General features: G+C 36.8%; 1 protein-coding gene across 2 annotated transcripts in view; it reads right to left on the bottom strand.

The window, feature by feature from the left end:
- Window positions 1-654: 654 nt before the first annotated feature.
- CEP120 (centrosomal protein 120) overlaps window positions 655-21,382 on the bottom strand; it is a 45,131-nt gene continuing 24,403 nt past the window's right edge. For both annotated transcript variants that reach the window (XM_065662259.1, XM_065662258.1), the window contains exons 18-21: window positions 16,194-16,316; window positions 14,677-14,775; window positions 5,317-5,462; window positions 655-2,752 (exon numbers count right to left, since the gene is read on the bottom strand). In XM_065662259.1, the coding sequence (XP_065518331.1) occupies window positions 2,518-2,752; window positions 5,317-5,462; window positions 14,677-14,775; window positions 16,194-16,316 (603 nt within the window). In that variant the 3' untranslated portion in view covers window positions 655-2,517. The remainder of the gene's footprint in view (window positions 2,753-5,316; window positions 5,463-14,676; window positions 14,776-16,193; window positions 16,317-21,382) is intronic.

Below are 21,382 nucleotides of genomic sequence, written 5' to 3'. Positions count from 1 at the left end.
TTTAATACTGTTTTGAAGCAATAAAAACGCAAATTGAACCCAACATAAAAAATATATTTTTTAAAAATATCAAGCTTATCTGTGCTATAGATACCTACTACAAATATAGATTTGTAATATGTTTCTTAAGTACTTCAAGAAGCACAGGAAAATAGTGCTGGAAAAAATTAAATTAAAATATCAATCTTAAAGTATCACTTTTTTTTCTTACTCTAATACAAAGAAGATCACAAACAGTAATAACTATATTACAAATCAGAACTGCTAAACGAGTTTTTTTAATAATCACAAAATTCATACTTCTTACCTTGTAAGTACTGAACTTCCAAATGACAAAATGGATCCAAATAACTTTAATTAGGCTTATAGATCAGGTTTATAAAGTGTTCTACCTTTTATTTTACTTAATACTTTGATTCACTACAAAGAAAATTCATCCAAGTAGTCTCTTTTTAAACCCCACAGCAACATGACTGCTGTTTTCTTTGCAAGCCATGGAAGAGACTCAATTAGGAATTAAAAAGTGAAATTAACATTGAAAGTAAACTTGTAAATATCATTAATTCAAGCACTAAAGACTGTTACATTACCAGAAACAGTAAACAAAACTTTCTGTTCAAATACACAGTCACAAACCAGACACGGAATCCGTAATATTTATTAAAATTTTCAATTTTATTTAATAAGTAACACACCTGAAAAGTCCTAGGATACCATTCCGTAAAATCACCAATTACAAAAATTCAGTCAACGCAATGTGTGATCTTCAAGTCTAAGGCACCCTCCAGCGTTTGGAGAAGAAACTACAATTCCAGCAAGTGAGCAAGCATCTGAAGAAAATCAGCATGAGCAAGTCTCCTGTCAGAATAGAAGCTCCCCAAGTAATCTGCAGTAATTGTATATGAACATGCATCAGTGATATGACAAAGCCATGATGTTAGAAAAGTTGTAAAATTATTTTTTTAAGGATTTGTATTGGATTTAATGAAAGTGTTATTTGCTGTGCTAGTGGAGAGGGATCTCTAAGCACACTAATTTGAAAAATACAGGAGCATGCAAAGTATTAGAAAAGCATTTCTTACAAAATCTGGTATTGAAAAGTAATAATTCCTCACAGAATATGATCTCTGTGTTTATACGGCTTGTTTAAAACTTCTCTAAAGGAACAAACAGTTTATTTAACAGGAGATATGCCCATAGTACGCAAAACCAGATACAACATTAAAAAAATAATTTATAATTAATACCATACAAACTGGAAAGGTAACATGAATACAGCCACATCTATGGAAGCTCACTCATTTTTTGTAAAAAAATAAAGAGATTTTTTCCATTGGTATTGCGATTCATTCTCAAAGTAACAAACCCTAAGATGTTTTCAGTATTTTGCATTCTAATAGAGAAACATTTGTGCCTACAGAACAGACAAAATTGCCTTTTGAAAGCACAATGTTGTAAGTTAATGATATTAGCTAGATCCACACAAATAATCGTAAAATTACTGAAACAGAACGAAAGCTGGAAACTAAAATGTTTTCAACTGTGATTATGCTAACAAACTAACCTTTTTTGCAGAATTGAACACCTTGAGAGTGCTCATGGTTCATACTTCCATAATCAAACAAAACCTTACATACAATTTAAGTGGTAATGAGATAATATGCTTTGAAATATATGCTAAGTAAGTGCAAAATGGTTAGATCTTGATTAAGGAAAACATCTTTACGTAGAAAAGCTCTTGTTTATGTATGTGTTCAGGATTTAAAGTGTATAAATTCACTGAAGTAGTGCCTCAAGTATCTTTCCTCATTAGGGATGGATGTAAGAATGCATGCATATTTTTGAACTCCTGGGTTCACCCATATAGGTCTCCGTGCAAAACTGCTAGGATTTTCACCCTGTACAAGCAAACTAGTTACTTAGTAATTGATTCAGTTTCATAAAGTTTCAGAGACATGCCCCCAGCCTTGCCTCTTACTTATTACAAAACTTTGTCATGTTAGTTCGTTACAGTTAGAGAAGCAAAAATTGATTATTTTGTGATTTAGTAAAAGAAGTGACATTTAGCTGGTGCCGCGCTTAGCTTCAGAATTACGAGTTCTGTCATGGAAAACAGCTGATGTCACTTTTCCCCAGTACAGCTGAAGAAATCTTTTCGAAAATTGAATGAAATTATGACAATACGGACCAACAATCTTAGAATGCATACTAAAAATACTACAAATAAACATAGCCATGGTGATGCAAAAAGAGGTAGAAAACATTTCAGAAGAAACCACAAAAGATAAATATATTTACATATGTATACATGAGTATAAAAACATTAAAAAACAGCTGTCACCACCATAAAACTTATAACTGTGCTTAACTTCGCATTTTGCAAATATTTACATTCACTTCAGAAAGACCTAACAATGTGCAAAATGAAGCATTACCTTATGTATTTGTAAGGTAATACAGGTTTATAAAAATCACTCTGCTCAAATTTTGGTTCTCTTTATCAACTTGTGTTTGTTTTTATTTAGTGATGTTCCTTTTTGCAATGGCTTCTCTGATTTGACGATCAAGTTCACTCACGATATGGTCTTCATGATTATATACGCCTGTTCTCAACAGGGTATCCCTCTCTTCTATTAGACGAGAGAGATAATCATCCATGTTCTCATTTGATTTTCTAGAATTAGAAACTCTACCAGCAGAATTAGCTCTAACATCTTGCAACTGCTTTCTTTCTTCTTCTTGTTGCTTTAGCCTGATGTTGATAAAATGGAAACAATCAAAGGATGAGCTGTATTAAAAACCTCTCTATGTTCATATTAAGTCTGTAGGTTATTTATATACTTAGTAAAATAAAGAAATCTACAAAAGGCAACAAATTACCTCCTCGCTTGGGAAAAACAACCATAAGAAAAAGAAATTTTAATATAATACTTAAATTCTAACAATACATCTTCATACTTAAATTCTAACAATACCTTTTCTATATGCATATGTAACAAATACTTGCTATCAAGGCTCCCATTCTGATAATTCAAGCAGGGTTCAATGTACAAGAACTACTGCAGACAAGTTTTCAGAGGACAATATTAGGTAGATTTATAATCTTAATGTGTTCAAAATATGAACACTTTGTTTTCTTAATGCAGCAATTATCCATAGAACTGAAGGTTTAAAACAGAAAAAAGCCTGATACTGTACAACTACGACTAACATAAAAAACAGGTGCAGTGTCCTTAAGCATAGACTTTCTATACTGCAGTACTGTTACATTTTATAAATGTGAAACCTTTATCTAAGGGGCACTAAACTGTGTTCTTTCACTGAACTGACAGCCAATTATTACCTTGATTTCACAGAATCATAGTATGGTTAGAGCTGGAAAGGACCTAAAGTTCATCTAGTTCCAACACCGCTGCCAGGGGCAGGAACACCACAAACTCTAGACTACGCCACCCAAAACTCCGTCCAACCTGGCCTTGAACACTGCCAGGGATGGAGCATCTACCACTTCTTTGGGCAACCTGTTCCAGTGCCTCGCCACCCTCACAGCGAAGAACTACCTATCCTGAACTTCCCCTGTTTCAGTTTGAACCCATTACCTCTTGTCCTATCACTACAGTCCCTAATGAAGAGTCTGTCTCCAGCACTCTTGCAGCTCCCTTCAAGTACTGGAAGACTGCTACGAGATCACCACACAGCCTTCTCTTCTCCAGGCTGATCTGCCCCAGATTTCTTAGCTTGTCTTCACAAAGGAGGCGCTCCAGCCCCCTTATCATCTTCATGGTCTTTCTCTGGACTTGCTCCAACAGCTCCATGTCCTTCTTATGTTAAGGACAACAGAACTGTACATAGCACTGTAAGTGGGGTCTCACAAGAGCAGAGTAGGGGGCAGGAGCACCTCTTTGGACTTGCTAATCACACTCCTTTTGATGCAGCTTGGTATAGAGTCAGTTTCTGTGCTGCAAGCACACACTGAAGCTGGCTCATGTTCAGTTTCTCATCAACTAACATCCTAAGTCCTTCTCTGCAGCTCTGAATCTCTTCTCTGCCCAGCCTGTAGCTGTGCCTGGGATTGCTCTGACCAAGGTGTAGGACCTTGCACCTGGCTTTTGTTGAACTTCATGAAGATGGCATTGGCCAACCTCTCAAGCATGTCAAGGTCCCTCTAGATCCCATCCCCTCCTTCCAGTGTACCAGCTGAACCACACAGCTTGGTGTCATTAGCAAACTTGCTGAAGGAGCATCAATTCCACTGTTCATGTCACCAACAAATATGTTCAAGATCAGTTCCAATGCTGACCCCTGAGGGACACCACTCGTTACTGCTCTCCAATTGGACATTGAGTCATTGACCACAACTCTCTGCATGCAGCCATTCAACCAATTCCTTTTCCACCGAGTGGTCCATCCATCAAATTGATGTCTCTCCAATTTAGAGACAAGGATGTTGTGCAGGGCAGTGTCAAACGCTTTGCATAAGTCCAGGTAGGTGATGTCAGCTGCTCTGCCCCTGTCATTCATTTCTGTAGCCCCATCACAGAAGGCCATCAAATTTGGCAGGCATTACCTTCCCCTTGGTGAAGCCACACTGGCTGTCACCAATCACCTTATTGTTTTTCATGTGCTTAGAAAGCTTTCCAGGAGAATCTGCTCCAAGATTTTGCCAGGCACACAGGTCAGACTGACTGGTCTGTAGTTCCCTGGGTCTTCCATTTTCCCCTTCTTGAAAATGGGGTTATTTTCCCCTTTTTCCAGTCATCCAGAACTGCCATTTTTCAAATATGATAGACAGTGGTTTAGCAACCTGCTCTGTCATTTCCTCTAGGACCTGCGGATGGATTTCATCAGGTCCCATGGACTTTTGCACATTCAGGTTCTTAAGATGGTCTCGAACCAGATCCTTTCCTACAGTGGGCCCAAGATCTTCATTCTCACAGTCCCTGCATCTGCGTTCCAAGACTTGGGTGCTGTGGTCAGAACATTTGCCGGTGAAGACTGAGGCAAAGAAGTCATTAAGAACCTCAGCCTTCTCCAGATCAAAGGTAGCCAGTTCTCCTGATAGCTTCCATAGACAGTCCACATTATCTCTAGTCTGTCTTTTGTTTGTAACATATCTACATGGAACCCCTTCCTGTTATCTTTGACATCCCTTGCCAGACTCAGTTCTAACTGGGCCTTAGCTTTCCTGACCTGATCCCTAGCTTCTGAGCCATCTCCCATTTCAAGGCACACGGCAAGAAAAGAGAGGGGAGGGGTCAAAAAGACCAAACCAAAACAAACCCCAACAAATCCCAAACCTTACAAATGCTTTTATACCTGTTAAGTTCATTTCTGATATCCTCCAACTCTTGACGGTCTGGTTTCCCCAGCTCTTTTTCTTCTGCTGCCAAGTAGCGCAACCTCATGTGCTCCAACTCCTGTTGCTGTTTTTTAAGGTGAGCCATTGCATTTTCTTGTTCACGCTAACAGAGGGGGTGAAGACATAACTCAGTTGACTATGTGATTACATACAGAAGGGCTAATTACAGCAACACAAGCAATAATTCAGCAGTATTAAAAATGCAGGAGTTAAACAGAATCTCTTACTGCCTTATAGGCATCAAGAGCTAACACAAGCGACTACCACAATTGCAGTAAACATGTCCAGTCTGGATCAGTTAAGTCCAGTCACAGATACCTTCCCATTAAGAAACCAGCAAAAATGTTACAAACACTTTTACACACTCTGGCTTACACCAGTAAACAAAGTTTACACTTGTGGAACTGCTCAAGGTGCTTAGATTTATTCCTTTATTAATTCTTAGATTAATGCCTAAAATTGTAATTTTAAATTACAATTTCAGAAATAAAAACCAGAAAAATGCTAAATCACTGCAGGAAACTTCCATCATCAGCCCCACCAGTGCCTAGTGTCAAACCTTCAAGCCCTACTTTTTGAAATTGCAATTTGTGGTTAAAAAAATAAGCCTTGAAAACAAAACTCTGGCGAGGATTCCTTTTATATTTGTTTAGCTCTGTGTGAAACTTCAGGTAACTTATTCTGCAGATTAAATCCAATCAATTTATTAACTCTAAAAGTTTACTTGGATCTATATTTTCAAGCTCTGTGCAAACACTGTAACAAAACTAGGGTTTGAGTCCACTACCACTTCGTGACATTAAAGTGTCTTAGTAAGAAGTATGGTCCCCTCTCCACTTGTTTTCCTTCTGGTCATTTTCCTTATGACCTTGTGACAGTCTTACTCTGAATGAGACAGAAGACTGAGGTAAAATGACATTTCTTCCTGTAGTTAAAAAATAAGGCAGGAGGTTATACAAACATCCTGGATCTAGACATGTTGTGAAGTACAAGGTTACCTTTGTAATTCCGGCATTGCTTTCATCTGAAATATTTGACAGTTAATACAATCAGTTTCACATTTACTGTAGGGATAAAAAATGTATAATTTAATTTGATGTGGGAATATATTCATTATGCAGCCAATCTAATAATATTTGGAAGAGTCTAGTCAAGCAGTTCCCTGTATCTCAGTCCCCCAGCATCTTAAGCACTCCCTGCTGATGATCAGTAAGTGCTAAGAAAATCTGAATTTTACAAGGAATTGGTATGAACAAAGACTCTTAATTGTTAATGCCAGCAGGAAATAAAACAGAGAAGTACTTGACAAGAAATCATAGCATGTACGGAACTCCAAATTACTAATGCTAAATATAGTACATTTCTTATACTAAATCCAACACAGCAACCAGGCAAACTGGTAGAACTGAAGTGAGACAAGCCAGAAGGACAACTTGTTAAAGGGACACATACTAATAATATAACTAGAAGAAATCATGCCAAAAGAGTCTACAGCTGATAGATGATCAAATCATAAAATAATCACATGGGGAAGATAAGGCCATAATCCTTCCTTCCTCATCAAGAGTTCACTGCAGAAGAGCATTCCCCATTTGCGAGGCACCCTTTTTTACATAGGAGAGGTTTGAAGAACAGTCTCAGATTGAGGTAGAACAGGTATTAGAGCAGGAATTTAGAAATACATATAGCAAATATTAACAAGTCACTACAGCTGCTAATATTTATCCAAGATTTTTCTGTAATTCTAGTGAAATTCAAACGCAAAGTCACAAGAGTAACCAGGGGGGTAATCTATCACTACAGTTGGTGTTGACACCACAGAAATAATTATTTCCCCACTTTTTATTTTATTCTTTTTTTAAACAGAGGTCTTAGGAATACCCAGAAACTACCAGCAGAATTTACTTCCACAGTGGCCAAGTTGAAACCGTAACTAAACCAAAACTATCAGGATGTATGGGTACACCAGGAAGAATGAATTCAGCTTTTGTTGAAAAGTCACTTCCATCTGAAAAAAAACCCAAAATAAACCCCCCAAAACACCACACCAAAGAAACCACATACAACCAAACACAAAACTAAGGTGACACAGGGAAAATCCTCTCAGATTACTCACAGGGTTTAGAAGACCAGATAGCGTTTAATCATTTCCAAGACAGTGAGAAAGCAGAAGTAAACTCCACAAGAATGTACTCTTTGATATATTCATAAATGAGGAAGTCATTCTGGAATAAACAGTTGGCTGCCAATGCAAAATTATTCAGTGGGGTAAAGTGGATGTGAGAGTGGGACATATGAATTAGCTTGAAAAATAAAAATACACATAGAATATATTCACTGACATCTGTTTAACATGACAGCCTCTGTATGGGCTAGATTGATATTTCATATCATATTGGCTAGTTTGTTTTTTTTCCCACCCAATGAAAAGCACTAACTGAAAGTCAAAACTAGGAAATTCCCACTAGAGACACAATTCAAGTTATTAAACCAGTGGAAATTAATCACTTAAGCAATACGGCAAACATGTTACAGTCTCATAATCCCAAAATGTTTTGAAGACAGATATTTGCATCTTAAAAAATGCCACAGATCAAGCATTACTTTAACAAAGACAGAGAATGTTTGTAGTTTTTTTTAAAAATCCCAGCAAACATCATAACATTATTCTCTGGCTTCCAAGCACCTGGATAAGCAACACTATGTAGACAGTAAAGCCAAATTTCAAGTATGCAAATGGGCTATGAAGATTAATGGAATTAACTGTTTTGATAGTTGTACTTATCTTGCATTGTTTGCTTTGCTAACTGTGAATACTAAGATAAAATGCTGAGCATGATCTAGTTTTAAATAGGTTGGTATAAAACCAGTACAAATTCAGCTATAGTACAAGTAAATACATGGACCGCAAATCTGATTATCTCAAATTATCCACAATCTAGAAGCAAACTGCCTCACCTGTAGGGAAAAAAAAAAAACCAACAACCCAAACATCTAAGAGAATAAAGCCAACATCTTCCTCTTAGATATGCAAAAAAAAGAAAAAAAAATCTAAATCTTTTGCACATTTAGCTTCAATTATCTCTTATTTCTAGCCCTTCTACTTATGCTGATTTGTAGATTTGATTAGCTTCAGTCCAAAGCATTGCTGCAGATGGTAAGGAAAGGATTAATTTGTGAAAATAAAATCTTGCTCTGCAGTTCAGGTTATTTTAAACTAGGACTACTGTCATGAGCAGCAGGTGTATTAATGTAAGTCTGTCGAAATTGTGTATTAATTCTATAAGGGAATTTTTTTTTAAGGTACATTGGGCAAACATCACCTGAAAACTGAATACAGGAAAACTAACACAAAACAGAGTGGCACTTGCTGCACAGCAAGACTTTTAACATGCCTGCAGAAAAGGACATCCCTGCCTACTGGTAAAACATTATAATGAGACACATAATACACACAGATCAAATAGCTGATCACTGAATAGAAGTCTTCTAATCCAGTCCTTCAGTTTGTGTAGTGTATTACTCGGATCTATAAGGAAAGACTGAGTGTTCCTACAATTGCAGCTTCAGAGGAAAGACATAACTGTGTGCTCAGCATAAGAAGCATGACAGACTACAAGTTTCAGGACAAGTTGATAGGTTACTATTTTATTCAGATAGGTTACTCAGTGATCCAGAGGTTTCTGCTGTTTAGCCACATGCTAACAATGGCAATTTGATCACAAAAAGAGCATTTTAAACTCAAAGAAAAAGTATACATTAGAAGTACATTCTTCTGTTAACCATCAGTATAAGTCGAAAGCTCCAACAGACCAGGAAGAAGACACAATATTCCTAACACCTTCCTATTTATGAGAAGGGTTCTCATTTAGTACTTTGGTCCTTCATGCCCTCAGTGAACTAGTTAGTTTCAGAACCATAAAGATATCTGATAAAGAAACATGTTTAGTGATGTTCAGTAAAACCAAGAAAAGAACAAAAGAGAGGATGATGTAAAAGCCAAGGAGAAACAGGAAAAGCACAGCTTTCCTGAAGAACCCTTCATTTATTTCCTGATCCTTTTGATGTTTTTCTGTGAGGAAAATGTCTGTGTGAAAAAAAAAAAAAAAAATCCAAACCAAAAACCAAACCAAAACCCAAACAAACAAAAATGTATCAGTGTCACTAGTAAGCACGCTTACTGCTCAGGATAATACCTGTAGATTTTCAAGGAAGTAAGCTCGAATGTGAAGTGTTAAATTCTCCTTTTCTCTATAGAGAAAAACTCTTTTCAGTACATTTTGTTTCCAACTTAACTCTGGGTAGGACTTCCTTTCAGATAAACATGATTAGAAATTTAACTTGATTTACTAATACAACTGTGATGTAAACAGGACAAATATCTGGTATTTCCTTGTCTTGGGAGACAAGATTAATTTTAGTCCTGTAATAGTGCAGGTCAAGAATTTCTGTAGCATGCCATGACCCTGAACAGTGACGTTTAAGCTCAATAATATTAAATTTACTAATAGAAATCAACATTTTTCTGAGGCAAGATTTCCCTAGCATTCAGTTTAAGACAGTCCCACTTGGGGGTGGGGGAGAAGACATGAAAGAAAGTGAGAAGGGATTTTGCAGCTTTGTTTATGATGGATCCTGCATGTAATTTCAGTCGCACACGTCGTACTCTTATTCTCAAGTGTCTTTCCCAACATTAGTCTTTGACTCCTTTAAAAGTCTGACATAGCAATTTGCAGGGTGCGTAACAGCAAACTTGCTCCGTGTATACCATTCATAGCAGAACAACAGAAACCCATTTCCTAATAATCCATCAGTACAAGAAGATGGCAAGAATTTACAAGAGTTGTTTGATCAAAAGCGATGAATGCTAATTATGAATTAATTTGTATACAGTTTTGTTATTATATAATTGAGGGACATTAAAAAGAATGAGTTTTGTTACAATGAGAGAAGGATTTCTTACTCATCATAGTGATGAAACTGATGCCACCTTATCAGAGTACATTCAGATATTAAGTCAATTTTTCTAATCAGAGTTAAGGTATTCACTTGGCCACAAGCACCTTCTGGGCAGATTTTTGTTTGGTTGGTTTTGGGGTTTTTTTAAACCAGAGAAGGAACTGAACTCTGCTGCACAGTAGTACTTGAAATACAGCAGAGTTTACCATGCCATCTTCCAAAATGAAAAAGCAATATTAATAAAACTTCTGCACATTTACACCTAACTGCAACATCTTCATGGTATTCTGTGTATACTTAAAAAAACTAAGTAATAATTAAAGTATTTAAGTGTACCTCAGTGCACAACGTTAATACATACATACTTACATGCTTAAAATACTCAGTGAAGACTTACTAACACACTCTACATTCCCAGACAGAATATGATCCTATATTATCTCCTAAATGAGAACATTTAAGATTATTTTGAGCTCCTTACTGTTGCCAGTCAGGTTGTTTTAAGCCTCAGTGAGAACTATCATAATTTTAGAATTTTCTATTTGTAAATTTCAGTTAAGGGAACACTCGGAATCATCAGCTGTTGAACAAAATGCACCTTTGTAGGGATAAGACCCACTATAAACCTTACTTTTGCCTTACCACCTAATTACCATCAGTGACTATCCCACACCAAGGCAGCCAAAAGTATCACATGCAAATTACTCTGATAATTATTTCTGCAATATGCTCTTAGTTGACCAAAATACCTTCTCCTCCACTACTGTCTAAGCACTTCTAATTACATTATCCTTTTGCTCATTTTCTCCCCTCAGTAAAACTTATCACCAATATTCCTTTCCTTTATTAATTTGATATTTGCCACCCTCCTCTTAAATACCCATAAACAAAATAATCCAGTCCAAATAAAGCCACATACTAGTTATCATATACTTCAACGTTTTACTAATTTTCTTCATTAGTTTGCATCTCTGATGTAGTGTTTGAGATGTAGAGTAATATTTTAGGAGCTTGCATAGTGGGAACTTTTGAAGCCTATGGTACTACAGGAATACCAGCATTAAACAAAAATTAACCAATAATGAAAAAAAAATAAATTCAATTATAACTGGATCATAAAAGAATCCCTGTATGCTGCCAGGTGCTATAGTTAAGAGGCTCTTCAATCAAGGAAGCACAATCGTTATTTTGCCATAGCTGCCTATAAATCCAAAAGGGAGATGTAAACATACATACACTAGACTAAACAATGGCTAAATAGCAGCCACTATTCACTCTCCCACTCACACATACCATGCAAGTCTGTGGGAAAAACTTACGACTGAAGCTAAGGGACTCAAGTAAAGTTTTCTGAAAATAACCCAGAGCTGACAAGTCAGTAGGAGGGCCTGGATGGTTTCAAGACACAGTTTTTAACCAAGACTTGGACCTCCAAGATTTTTTGCACCCTCCCCCACCACTTTTTAAAAAAAGCCACCAAAAAAACCCAAAGATTTACGTCCTATCCTTGGCTAAATTACTTATAAATTAATCAAATTAATTACTGAGTGGATAAGCAAGACACTGGACAAGACAGAGTGAATGTCAGCCAGCCAATATGGTCTATGTTTTAAACAAATGCATCAGTGCTAGTTTTTCAGATGTTTAGGGCACTAACATTAAAAGGCTTAAAAACAGTGTTTCTCCTATAACAGTGCATAATGTATGCATGTATATTTTGAGATTTTGGTTTTCTACATTATAGCAGAGAAGTCAACTGCTGAAAATGACATTTCTCCCAGCTTTTGTTTTCTTTTGTTACACTGTTTCTTGCACTTAGGTAGTGAATTTAACAACTAAGATCCCTGTAAAGAGATATTACACAATTTTGCATAAATGGTTTCATTCCTCTTAGAAGTAATGCTCACATGCATAAAAATTAAGGAAGTCTCATTCGTATAGCAGAGATCTCCCAGCCAGGAAACTCTGAAAGAGTCTGGAAATGGTTAAGCCTACCTGGGTGATTACACAGCTAACTTTTTTATATTTTTCTCTTCCTAAACCTGAGCAGACTATAATAATACAGACTTGCAATAAGTAACAGGGAGGGAAGAAAAATAAGCTGGGTGAAGTCTATTTTCACTCAGCTATACAAACTTAGTTTAAATTCAACTAGCTTCTGTATTTTGTTAAGCACAGGTAAGCTTGATGTATGTGTGTTCTCATGTATTTTAGATCTTTTTCTGATTACCACTGGCCCTGTGTTTAGCATTCAAAATCCTGATGTGGAGAAGTTTAGAGCATTTTCTATTAATGGTCCCATACTTTCCTAAGTTATGTACTGCATATCTCATATTCTGCAAAATATAAAACCATCACAGATGTGTGCTAAGAACTAGTTCCAAAGTAAAAGGAAACTTTTTAATTAAGGAAACATTGACTTTTATGGTTGCAAATCAGAAGAGCATTTCACTGAATGCTTAGCCTGTAGATTATGCTTCTTTAATTCACAAATTGACTGTACTAGGTCACCTTTGAGTAATGGAAATCTCTGTTTAAACATTTTTTTGGCAATGGGCACAAAGCATTAGATCTCATTTCCAAGACTTACCAGCTGGGTTTTGTCATTAACATTTATTAACAATCTAAGATACGGCTTTCAACGTCTAATCCTCACTACACAAATGTTTTGTATAGTTCTCTAGAGAGCTTTGGTGTGACAAATTACTGGCACAGCTTACAGCCCTGTGGCTATTCACCAGAGGCAATGCAAAATTAACATGGTACTAATCCAATTTAAACAAGAAATTGGTCAAACAATTGCACAAATCATCTGAACTAAAGCAAATCTAGAATTCATGAAGCAACAGTTTCCAAATTTATATTTAAAACACAGTAAATGGTTTTTGATCAGCTCTGCTTCAAATTTATTTGGCTCTTTAAAGTCACTTAAATCCTTTATCAATAGGCTAAGATCAAGAACAGGAGTATAAAAACCACAAGAAACTACTTTGAAAGGGTTTGCTCTGTAGCAGAAAAGTTTTAGGTAGTGTAATTCACTGTACATGCCAACTGATTTTATGGTTCGAACTTTCAGCTAAAGGGTCACCTGAAACGTTTTAATATATTACTAAATTCAAATTGTCAGGTCTGTGGTGATGAAATTTATAATAAATAAAAACCTGATAAGCATATACACTAGTGTTACAGTGGCAAGCAACATGTTTTTCTTTTATTCTATAGGAATTTTTGAATATGGCAGTAAAAAAAATTGTCTGGGCATTTCATGGATGCAGAAAAGAAAATCTTAATCAGGACATAAGATTTATATTTTTCCTTCCACCATCTTGTCAAGCATGGATGTTTCAGAAACTGGAGATGAGAATTCATGACCCCTTTTAAGGTACGAACTATAATCCTTTAAAAAAAAACAAAACCACAAACAAACAAAACCCTAAACAACAAAAACAACAATCACAACAACAAAACCCCACACAAAATCAACAACAACAAAAGAAAAACCAAAGAAACCCTGACAAAACCCCCAAAACCCAAAACCCCAAACCAAAACAACCAACATTTCCTAAAGCAGAAGGTAGGTGTAAATACAGATTACAAAGACCTTTTCCTAAAACTTGATTTCTGAAGCTGTATGGCTGTGTCAAGGTTTGTTCATCAACTGAGATTAATGATTTACTAATTTGTTTGTCAAGGCCAAGGAAAATGCTTGCCATTCTTACACATACTGTTTAGCTAATGTTTACTACAATTCATGAAAGACAGGCAATGACAAAAAAAACTACAGGCACATGGATTCAGTGAGGATGAAGTTGCTATTCCTGGTTTGAACTGAGTATTTCAAGTTATATGTATACACATACAAAAGCTCTGTTAAAACACAGCAGCAAAAGGCGTGCCACATTAGTATGAGATCAGAATTTCCAAAAGCAGGAGGAAGTTTCACTTCCAGTTTCATTTTACACTATTCAGTAAGCCTTGAACCATTGTTTCTAAAAGCTTTTTTCTCATCTTCACTCTTTATTCATTTGACAATTAAAACGCAGAATAGTTAGGACTGTAACTGACCAAGATGGTTGGGACATGATTGCTTTTTAGCTATGACAACCTTCTTTGCAGGTCTGAGGCTTGATCTTTCCTGAGTTCAACGTCAAACTAGAATCAATTTTTCTGTTCTCATTTTTGCAGAAAAGCGTAGCTCAGAGCTTCGATTTCGCAAAGACAAACACTAATAAAATGGAAACTGCCAGGAGTTAACAGTAATTATAAGTTGCTTCAAATACCACATTTTGTGGTTGTCTCACATTACAACCTTGGTAATTAACTTGGTTGTCTCATGTGACAAAAGAAAACCTGCATACCTGTTTTAACCTTGCAAGTTCTTTCAAAGCCCTTGTCCATTGTTGTTTGTAGTGGAGCTTTGACTTCGTAGCTGACTCTAACTTTCTTTCAAGTTCAACCTAAAAGCAATTAAAATCATATCAGCTGAAGCAATAACAGCAGTAACAATCACTGAAAGATGTATATATACAAAGGGTCTGGTTTAAGAAAAGTGTTTATGTAGTGCAACATACAACATCTTCTAAAGCTGTTATACAATATAACATAAATATTATGGCACACGAACATTTTCTTGTTTAAAATATAGCCTTATTTTTATTGGATAGCTGTCTATACAAAAAGAAAAAATTAGTTTTTAGTACTAAATCTGCTGATGTAAATTTTAAGTCTCCCAATTTAGCAAAACCCCTCTTTTTTTTTTTTTTAATGTGAGATTATGAACACTAATTTAGCAGAAACATTGATGGATAAATCTTGCCTTTAAAAGGTGTGTAGTTCTTTTTCTTCCCTGCAGCTGATGGAAGATATTTGCTACATTATTTTCTTTGAAATAGATACCTGTGTAAATTGTTCTTTAAAAATCTATGCACCTGGTGTGAATCTTTGATCTTACTATCTAAACAAATCTTTAAAAAATGTTAAACACTAAAAAAAAAATAAAAATCACTGCATTTCGTGAATAAAACCAACAAAAACCCCTCATATTAAAGCAAACAAAACCAGTTATGAAGCACACAAAACAGTAACCTGAAGAATGAACCATTTTTAATTAACTCTGAGGCAGTGATATTTTCTTTTAATCAGGCAGAAATTATTCACCATTAAGTTTCTGAAAAACTTAAAGCTTAACTTTTTTTTTTTAAAGCTAACAAAAGTAGGGAATCTAAAAATATTTAAGCTAAGATTCTAAAAGGTCTATGGAGACAAATACATTCGGAATAGTTTGCCTGCATTATTAGAAGTTATTCAAGCATACAGTAACACACAGACTGTTCATATAAAAAAGTGCATTTTATGTGAAGAAGTCTGGTGCAACATTTTCCATCTTATTCAGTCAACAATTTTACTCAAACTTCACAATAATTCTGAGCATAAAAAAACTGTGGTTTTAATTAAGCAAATATCATCTACTGAAGGCTTATGACAATGATTCCATTCCACTGGTAGCTAACAACCTTTTCAGAAACACTAAAAAAAAACAATGCACATAATGGAATACCTGTCTAAATTCAGCCTCACAAGAAAATCTTCATTTTTATTTAGTTTTACAAACAGAATACTCAGAATCCCCAGCATAAATCACGATAGCAGCAATTTAAATATTTAGGTTAGGTTTTTTTCTGCCTTAACCTCTCTCTCTACTGCTTCCTGTATAGAAATAAGGTCACTGTTGGCCTTATTTGTGTCTGAATATTTAAAGTCTGAAGAAATCGTTTGAAAAAATAAACCAAAATTGACAAATTAACCAGTGTGTCATGCAAGATTTTTTTACATGGCCCATTGTGACAGTTTTAAAGACTAGAAAAATCAAAAATACCTTTTCTAAAGTGAGAAGATTAATTTCAGATTGTAGCTTAATTTCTGGTTTGCTACTTTGCTGTTCTTTGTATTGTTGGAACTCCTTCTCCAGAATTTTATGCTTATTTTCTGCTTCATTGAGCTACATTAAAGATATCAAGATATAAAACAAGTTAGCAGAAAAACCCAATCACAAAGTATTAGGTTACAGAACTTAGTTACTCATTAATCCCTCAAACAAACATCTTGTTGTCAATTATCTGATATAAAACAGACAGGGAAAGCTACACATTCACAATTAATGCTTTCTTGATGAAGGCATACAACAATAGGAAGAATTTTAAAAGAGGATCTTTGCTCAGTACCGGAAAGAAAAAAATGTCTGTCTTCATATACAGAAAATCATGATTTATAAATGCAACTGTTCACATTTCTATAACATCTTGCCAAAGAAATACAGAAAGCCTAACTACTCAGATTTACACACATCTCTTAAAGAAAGCTAGCAGTTCAGTTATCCACGATATGAAATTTTATTACTCATTCAGTTCACCACTTTTTTAGGAATGTCTGGAAGAGGAAATAACTAATACTTTGTACAGCCAAATGATTTAGAAGAAAGGATGAAGTAGAAAGACTTCAATGACTAATTACTTAATGCTATGTACCTCTGCCCTCACTGTGTACTTCCACAGTTTCATGAAGATTTTACAAAGAGAGTGGTTTGCTTTTCATCTTAAAATGTTTAACTTGATAAATGATGCCAAAACACAATAATTTTGCTAAAAAGAAATAAAGCAAATCAAATGTTTAACAGCTTTTTTTTCATTATAACATATTAAAACAGGGTATAAATGTTTTATAAGATGTTTTCTAAGAGTGGCTTACATTCTTCTGTTAAATCTTATTCAACTATGGATACCTTAAAACAGCTGATGGAAATGGAGCATTGCATCATAGAATATGGTCCCATACGCTGCCTTTGTATTTATGTTCAACTAAGTTAATTCCAGTATTTTCATAAACTGTATCCAACAACAGAATACTAAGCAAAAATGTTTCAGAGAATACATTTCTGTTTCAAAGTCTACAAGTCTACTTAGAATAATAGAATCAGAATAGTCAGGGTTGGAAAGGACCTTAAGATCATCTAGTTCCAACCCCCCTGCCATGGGCAGGGACACCTCACAGTAAACCATAAAACTCAAGGCTTCATCCAACCTGGCCTTGAACACCGCCAGGGATGGAGCATTCACAACTCCCCTGGGCAACCCATTCCAGTGTCTCAACACCCTAACAGTAAATAATTTCTTCCTTATATCCAACCTAAACTTCCCCTGTTTAACCCGTTACCCCTTGTCCTGTCACTACAGTCCCTGACGAAGAGTCCCTCCCCAGCATCCCTATAGGCCCCCTTCAGATACTGGAAGGCTGCTATGAGGTCTCCACGCAGCCTTCTCTTCTCCAGGCTGAACAGCCCCAACTTTCTCAGCCTGTCTTAATACGGGAGGTGTTCCAGTCCCCTGATCATCCTCGTGTCTCTACTCTGGACTTGTTCCAACAGTTCCATGTCTTTTTTATGTTGAGGACACCAGAACTGCACACAATACTCCAGGTGAAGTCTCACAAGAGCAGAGTAGAGGGGCAGGGTCATCTTCTTTGACCTGCTGGTCACGCTCCTTCTGATGCATCGAGGATACAGTTGGCTTTCTGGGCTGCGAGCGCACACTGCCGGCTCATGTCCATTTTCTCATGCACCAACACCCCCACGTCCTTCCCTGCAGGGCTGCTCTGAATCTCTTCTCTGCCCATCCTGTAGCTGTGCCTGGGATTGCTACGACTCAGGTGTAGGACCTCGCATTTGTCATGGTTAAACTTTGTTAAGGTTGGCATCAGCCCACCTCACAAGCATGTCAAGGTTCCTCTGGATGGCATTCCTTCCCTCCAGATTATCAGTCGAGCCACACAGCTTGGTGTCATCGGCAAACTTGATGAGGGCGCACTCAATCCCACTGTCCGTGTCAGCGACGAAGATGTTGAACAAGACTGGTCCCAATACCAACCCCTGAGGGACACTATTCATTACTGGTCTCCAGCCGGACATTGAGCCATTGACCACAACTCTTTGTGTGCGGCCATCCAGCCAGTTCTTTATCCACCGAGTGGCCCATCCATCAAATTGATATCTCTCCAATTTAGAGAGAAGGATGTCGTGTGGGACAGTGTCAAACGCTTTGCACAAGTCCAGGTAGATGACATCAACTGCTCTACTGCTGTCCATCAGTTCCGTAGCCCCATCATAGAAGGCCACCAAATTGGTCAGGCAGGATTTCCCCTTAGTGAAGCCATGCTGGCTGTCACCAAGCACCTTGTGGGTTTTCACATGCCTTAGCATGCCTTCCAGGAGAATCTACTCCAAGATTTTGCCAGGCACACAGGTCAGACTGACTGGTTCTGTAGTTCCCTGGGTCATCCATTTTCTCCTTGAAAATGGGGGTTATATTTCCCTTTTTCCAGTCGTTAGGAACTTCACCTGACTGCCATGATTTTTCAAATATGATGGACAGTGGCTTAGCAACTTCATTCGCCAGCTCCTTCAGGACCCGCGGATGGATTTCATCAGGTCCCATGGACTTACGTATGTTCAGGTTTTTAAGATGGTCTAGAACCAGATCCTCTCCTACAGTGGGCCCAAGGTCTTCATTCTCACAGTCCCTGCGTCTGCCTTCCAAGACTTGGGTGGTGCAGTCAGAGCACTTGCCAGTGAAGGCCGAGGCAAAGAAGTCATTCAGAACCTCAGCCTTCTCCAAATCCTGTGTAGCCAGTTCTCGCGAAAGCTTCCGCAGGGTGCCTACATTGTCCCTAGTCTGTTTTTTTATGCGCTACGTACCTATAGAATCCCTTCCTGTTATCCTTAACATTCCTAGCCAAGCTTAACTCTAACTGGGCCTTAGCTTTCCTAAGCTGGTCCCTAGCTTCCCATACAACATCCCTGTACTCTACCCAGGCCGCCTGTCCTTGTTTCCACCTCTTATAAGCCTCTTTTTATCTTTGAGTTTTTCTCAGCAGCTCCTTATTCATCCCAGGAGGTCTCCTGTCCCTCCTGCTGCACTTCCTTCTAGTTGGGATGCAACACTCCTGAGCCTGCAGTAGGTGACCCTTGAATATCTACCAAGAGTCTTGGGCTCCCCTGCCCTCTAAGGCGTTATCCCACGGAACCTTACTAAGCAGTAGCACATAAATATTTTGATTCTTTGGATCTCCTTACTGGGGCACTTTTTTTCTTCAAAAGTTTCACCTTTTGCATTTCTTATTCTTACAGAATTGATGTAAGAAAGATGCCTCCTAAAGAGAAATATAAAAATGTATGCCACAGCAGTTACTGTACACATATAACCACAATAGCTAGCTTCAAAAGTATATTGTTCTTTGCCATCTTTCCTTTTTTACCTATTGCTTTTTAAAGCAAACATACAGACATGATGCCAATCACAAAGACAGTAACTAATTTTTTAGCTATGAAAAATGCTGGCTTTCCCTAGAACTCCTACCATAATGTTTAGTTTCTTGTTTGGTTCTGAAAACACTCAAAAATTGTATTTCTTATGACAGCTCAGGTCCCTCTCCATTAGGGAACTGCACAAATCACACAAAGAACCTCCTCATTCAGGAAATAAGAGCAATGTTCAAGGCGGATGCCTCAAGGATCTCCTCCTGCATAGTAGAGTAGTATGTGTATTACTTCCAAATAAGTTAGACACTTAGGGAACTCTAATTCAAGCGTGAAAACTGTGTACTGACACAGCTCCTTATACTGAAGCATGAAAGAGATTCAAAATAACAGGAACAGCACAGAGGAATACAAACATGGTGATCAGCTGAAAGGAATGATCTTCATACAAAAGCAAAAAACAGTGGGATCTGTATTGGAAGAGAGACTGCACGACAGGCACCTAAGCAATCAGGAACAGTACGTAGCACAAGCACTAAATGATTCTTAAGCAATGAGCTTAAAAGGAACAAAAATAAGTTTTTAAATATACAACACATAATTAAATTTTAGAGCTCTCTGCCACAGGATGTTGCAATGCTAAAAATGGAAATACTTTTGAAAAGGGATTGCATGAGTTCATGAAGAATGCTTTCACTGACGGCTAGTAAATATGAAATGCTGCCACTGGCTGAAGGCATATGTAACTCTTGATGGTATTGTTGATATACCAAAACTCTTCTCATTGTCCAATTTCTTATTTTCTTGCCCTCTAAATGTCATCATTGCTGCAACAGACTGTTGAGCTAACTGCATCTTTGGTCTGATACAGTATGTCTGTTTTGAACAGGAAAATATAAAGTGATTGTGACTGTATTGCAACCTAGCTAAAACAAATAGGAGTCAAAAGAATGAATTTGGAAGATGACCCATAGGTGGTGGCATTTGGCCGCTTCAGCATGAAGAACTATTGGCAATATATCTTGCTTGGACTGATACAGCATTGATAGCTGCCCACAACACACTTATAATGCAGAAGTGATCCACTTATTACTTTGAAGAGGACTGCATTTTGCAGTTTGAAACTGCTCATCTCAGTTCAATGATTGATCAGTAGCATAGCCAAGACTAGCAGCTTATATATCAGCAGCATTTTTGTATTAGCTGTATTTAAATAGTTCACTGTACTGTGGTTAACATATGCTGACATGAATAGTACTAAGTTAGCATTCATGTTTAATAAAACAAAAAACAAAAAACACCCCCCCCCGAAAAAAACAAAAAACCAAACCAAAACAACCCAAAAAAACAAAACCCAACAAGAAACCCCACAAAACCCCAGCATAACTCTTCCTAATACAAAAATATGCCTTCAGCTGATACGGTTCTTCAATTACTCAAAGCTGTTTGTGGGATTATCACTCTTATATATCAGAAATGAAAAATTACCAAAGCAACTAATTAATTTACATAAACTAAGTACTTTGAAAAATATTTGTGCATTACTAAAACTTGGTTTACTTAACAACATATTTAATGTCTAATATTAAAACTGTTCAAAAAAGCCTGTACTGACTTTTAAAATTTTACAGTATGCTTTAACAGGCAAGAAAATCAGCTAGACTAGCCTCGTAGTTAATGTAAAAGCTAGTTTACAGGACAAAAGAATGTGCTCTAAAGTTCCCCAGTTTCATTAAACTACTACTTTCAGAACAGAA

The sequence above is a fragment of the Lathamus discolor genome, chromosome Z (assembly GCF_037157495.1).
Source record: "Lathamus discolor isolate bLatDis1 chromosome Z, bLatDis1.hap1, whole genome shotgun sequence".
Lineage (NCBI taxonomy): Eukaryota > Metazoa > Chordata > Aves > Psittaciformes > Psittacidae > Lathamus > Lathamus discolor.
Note: the sequence above shows the minus strand (reverse complement) of the source record. Positions and strands in the feature narration are given on the sequence as shown.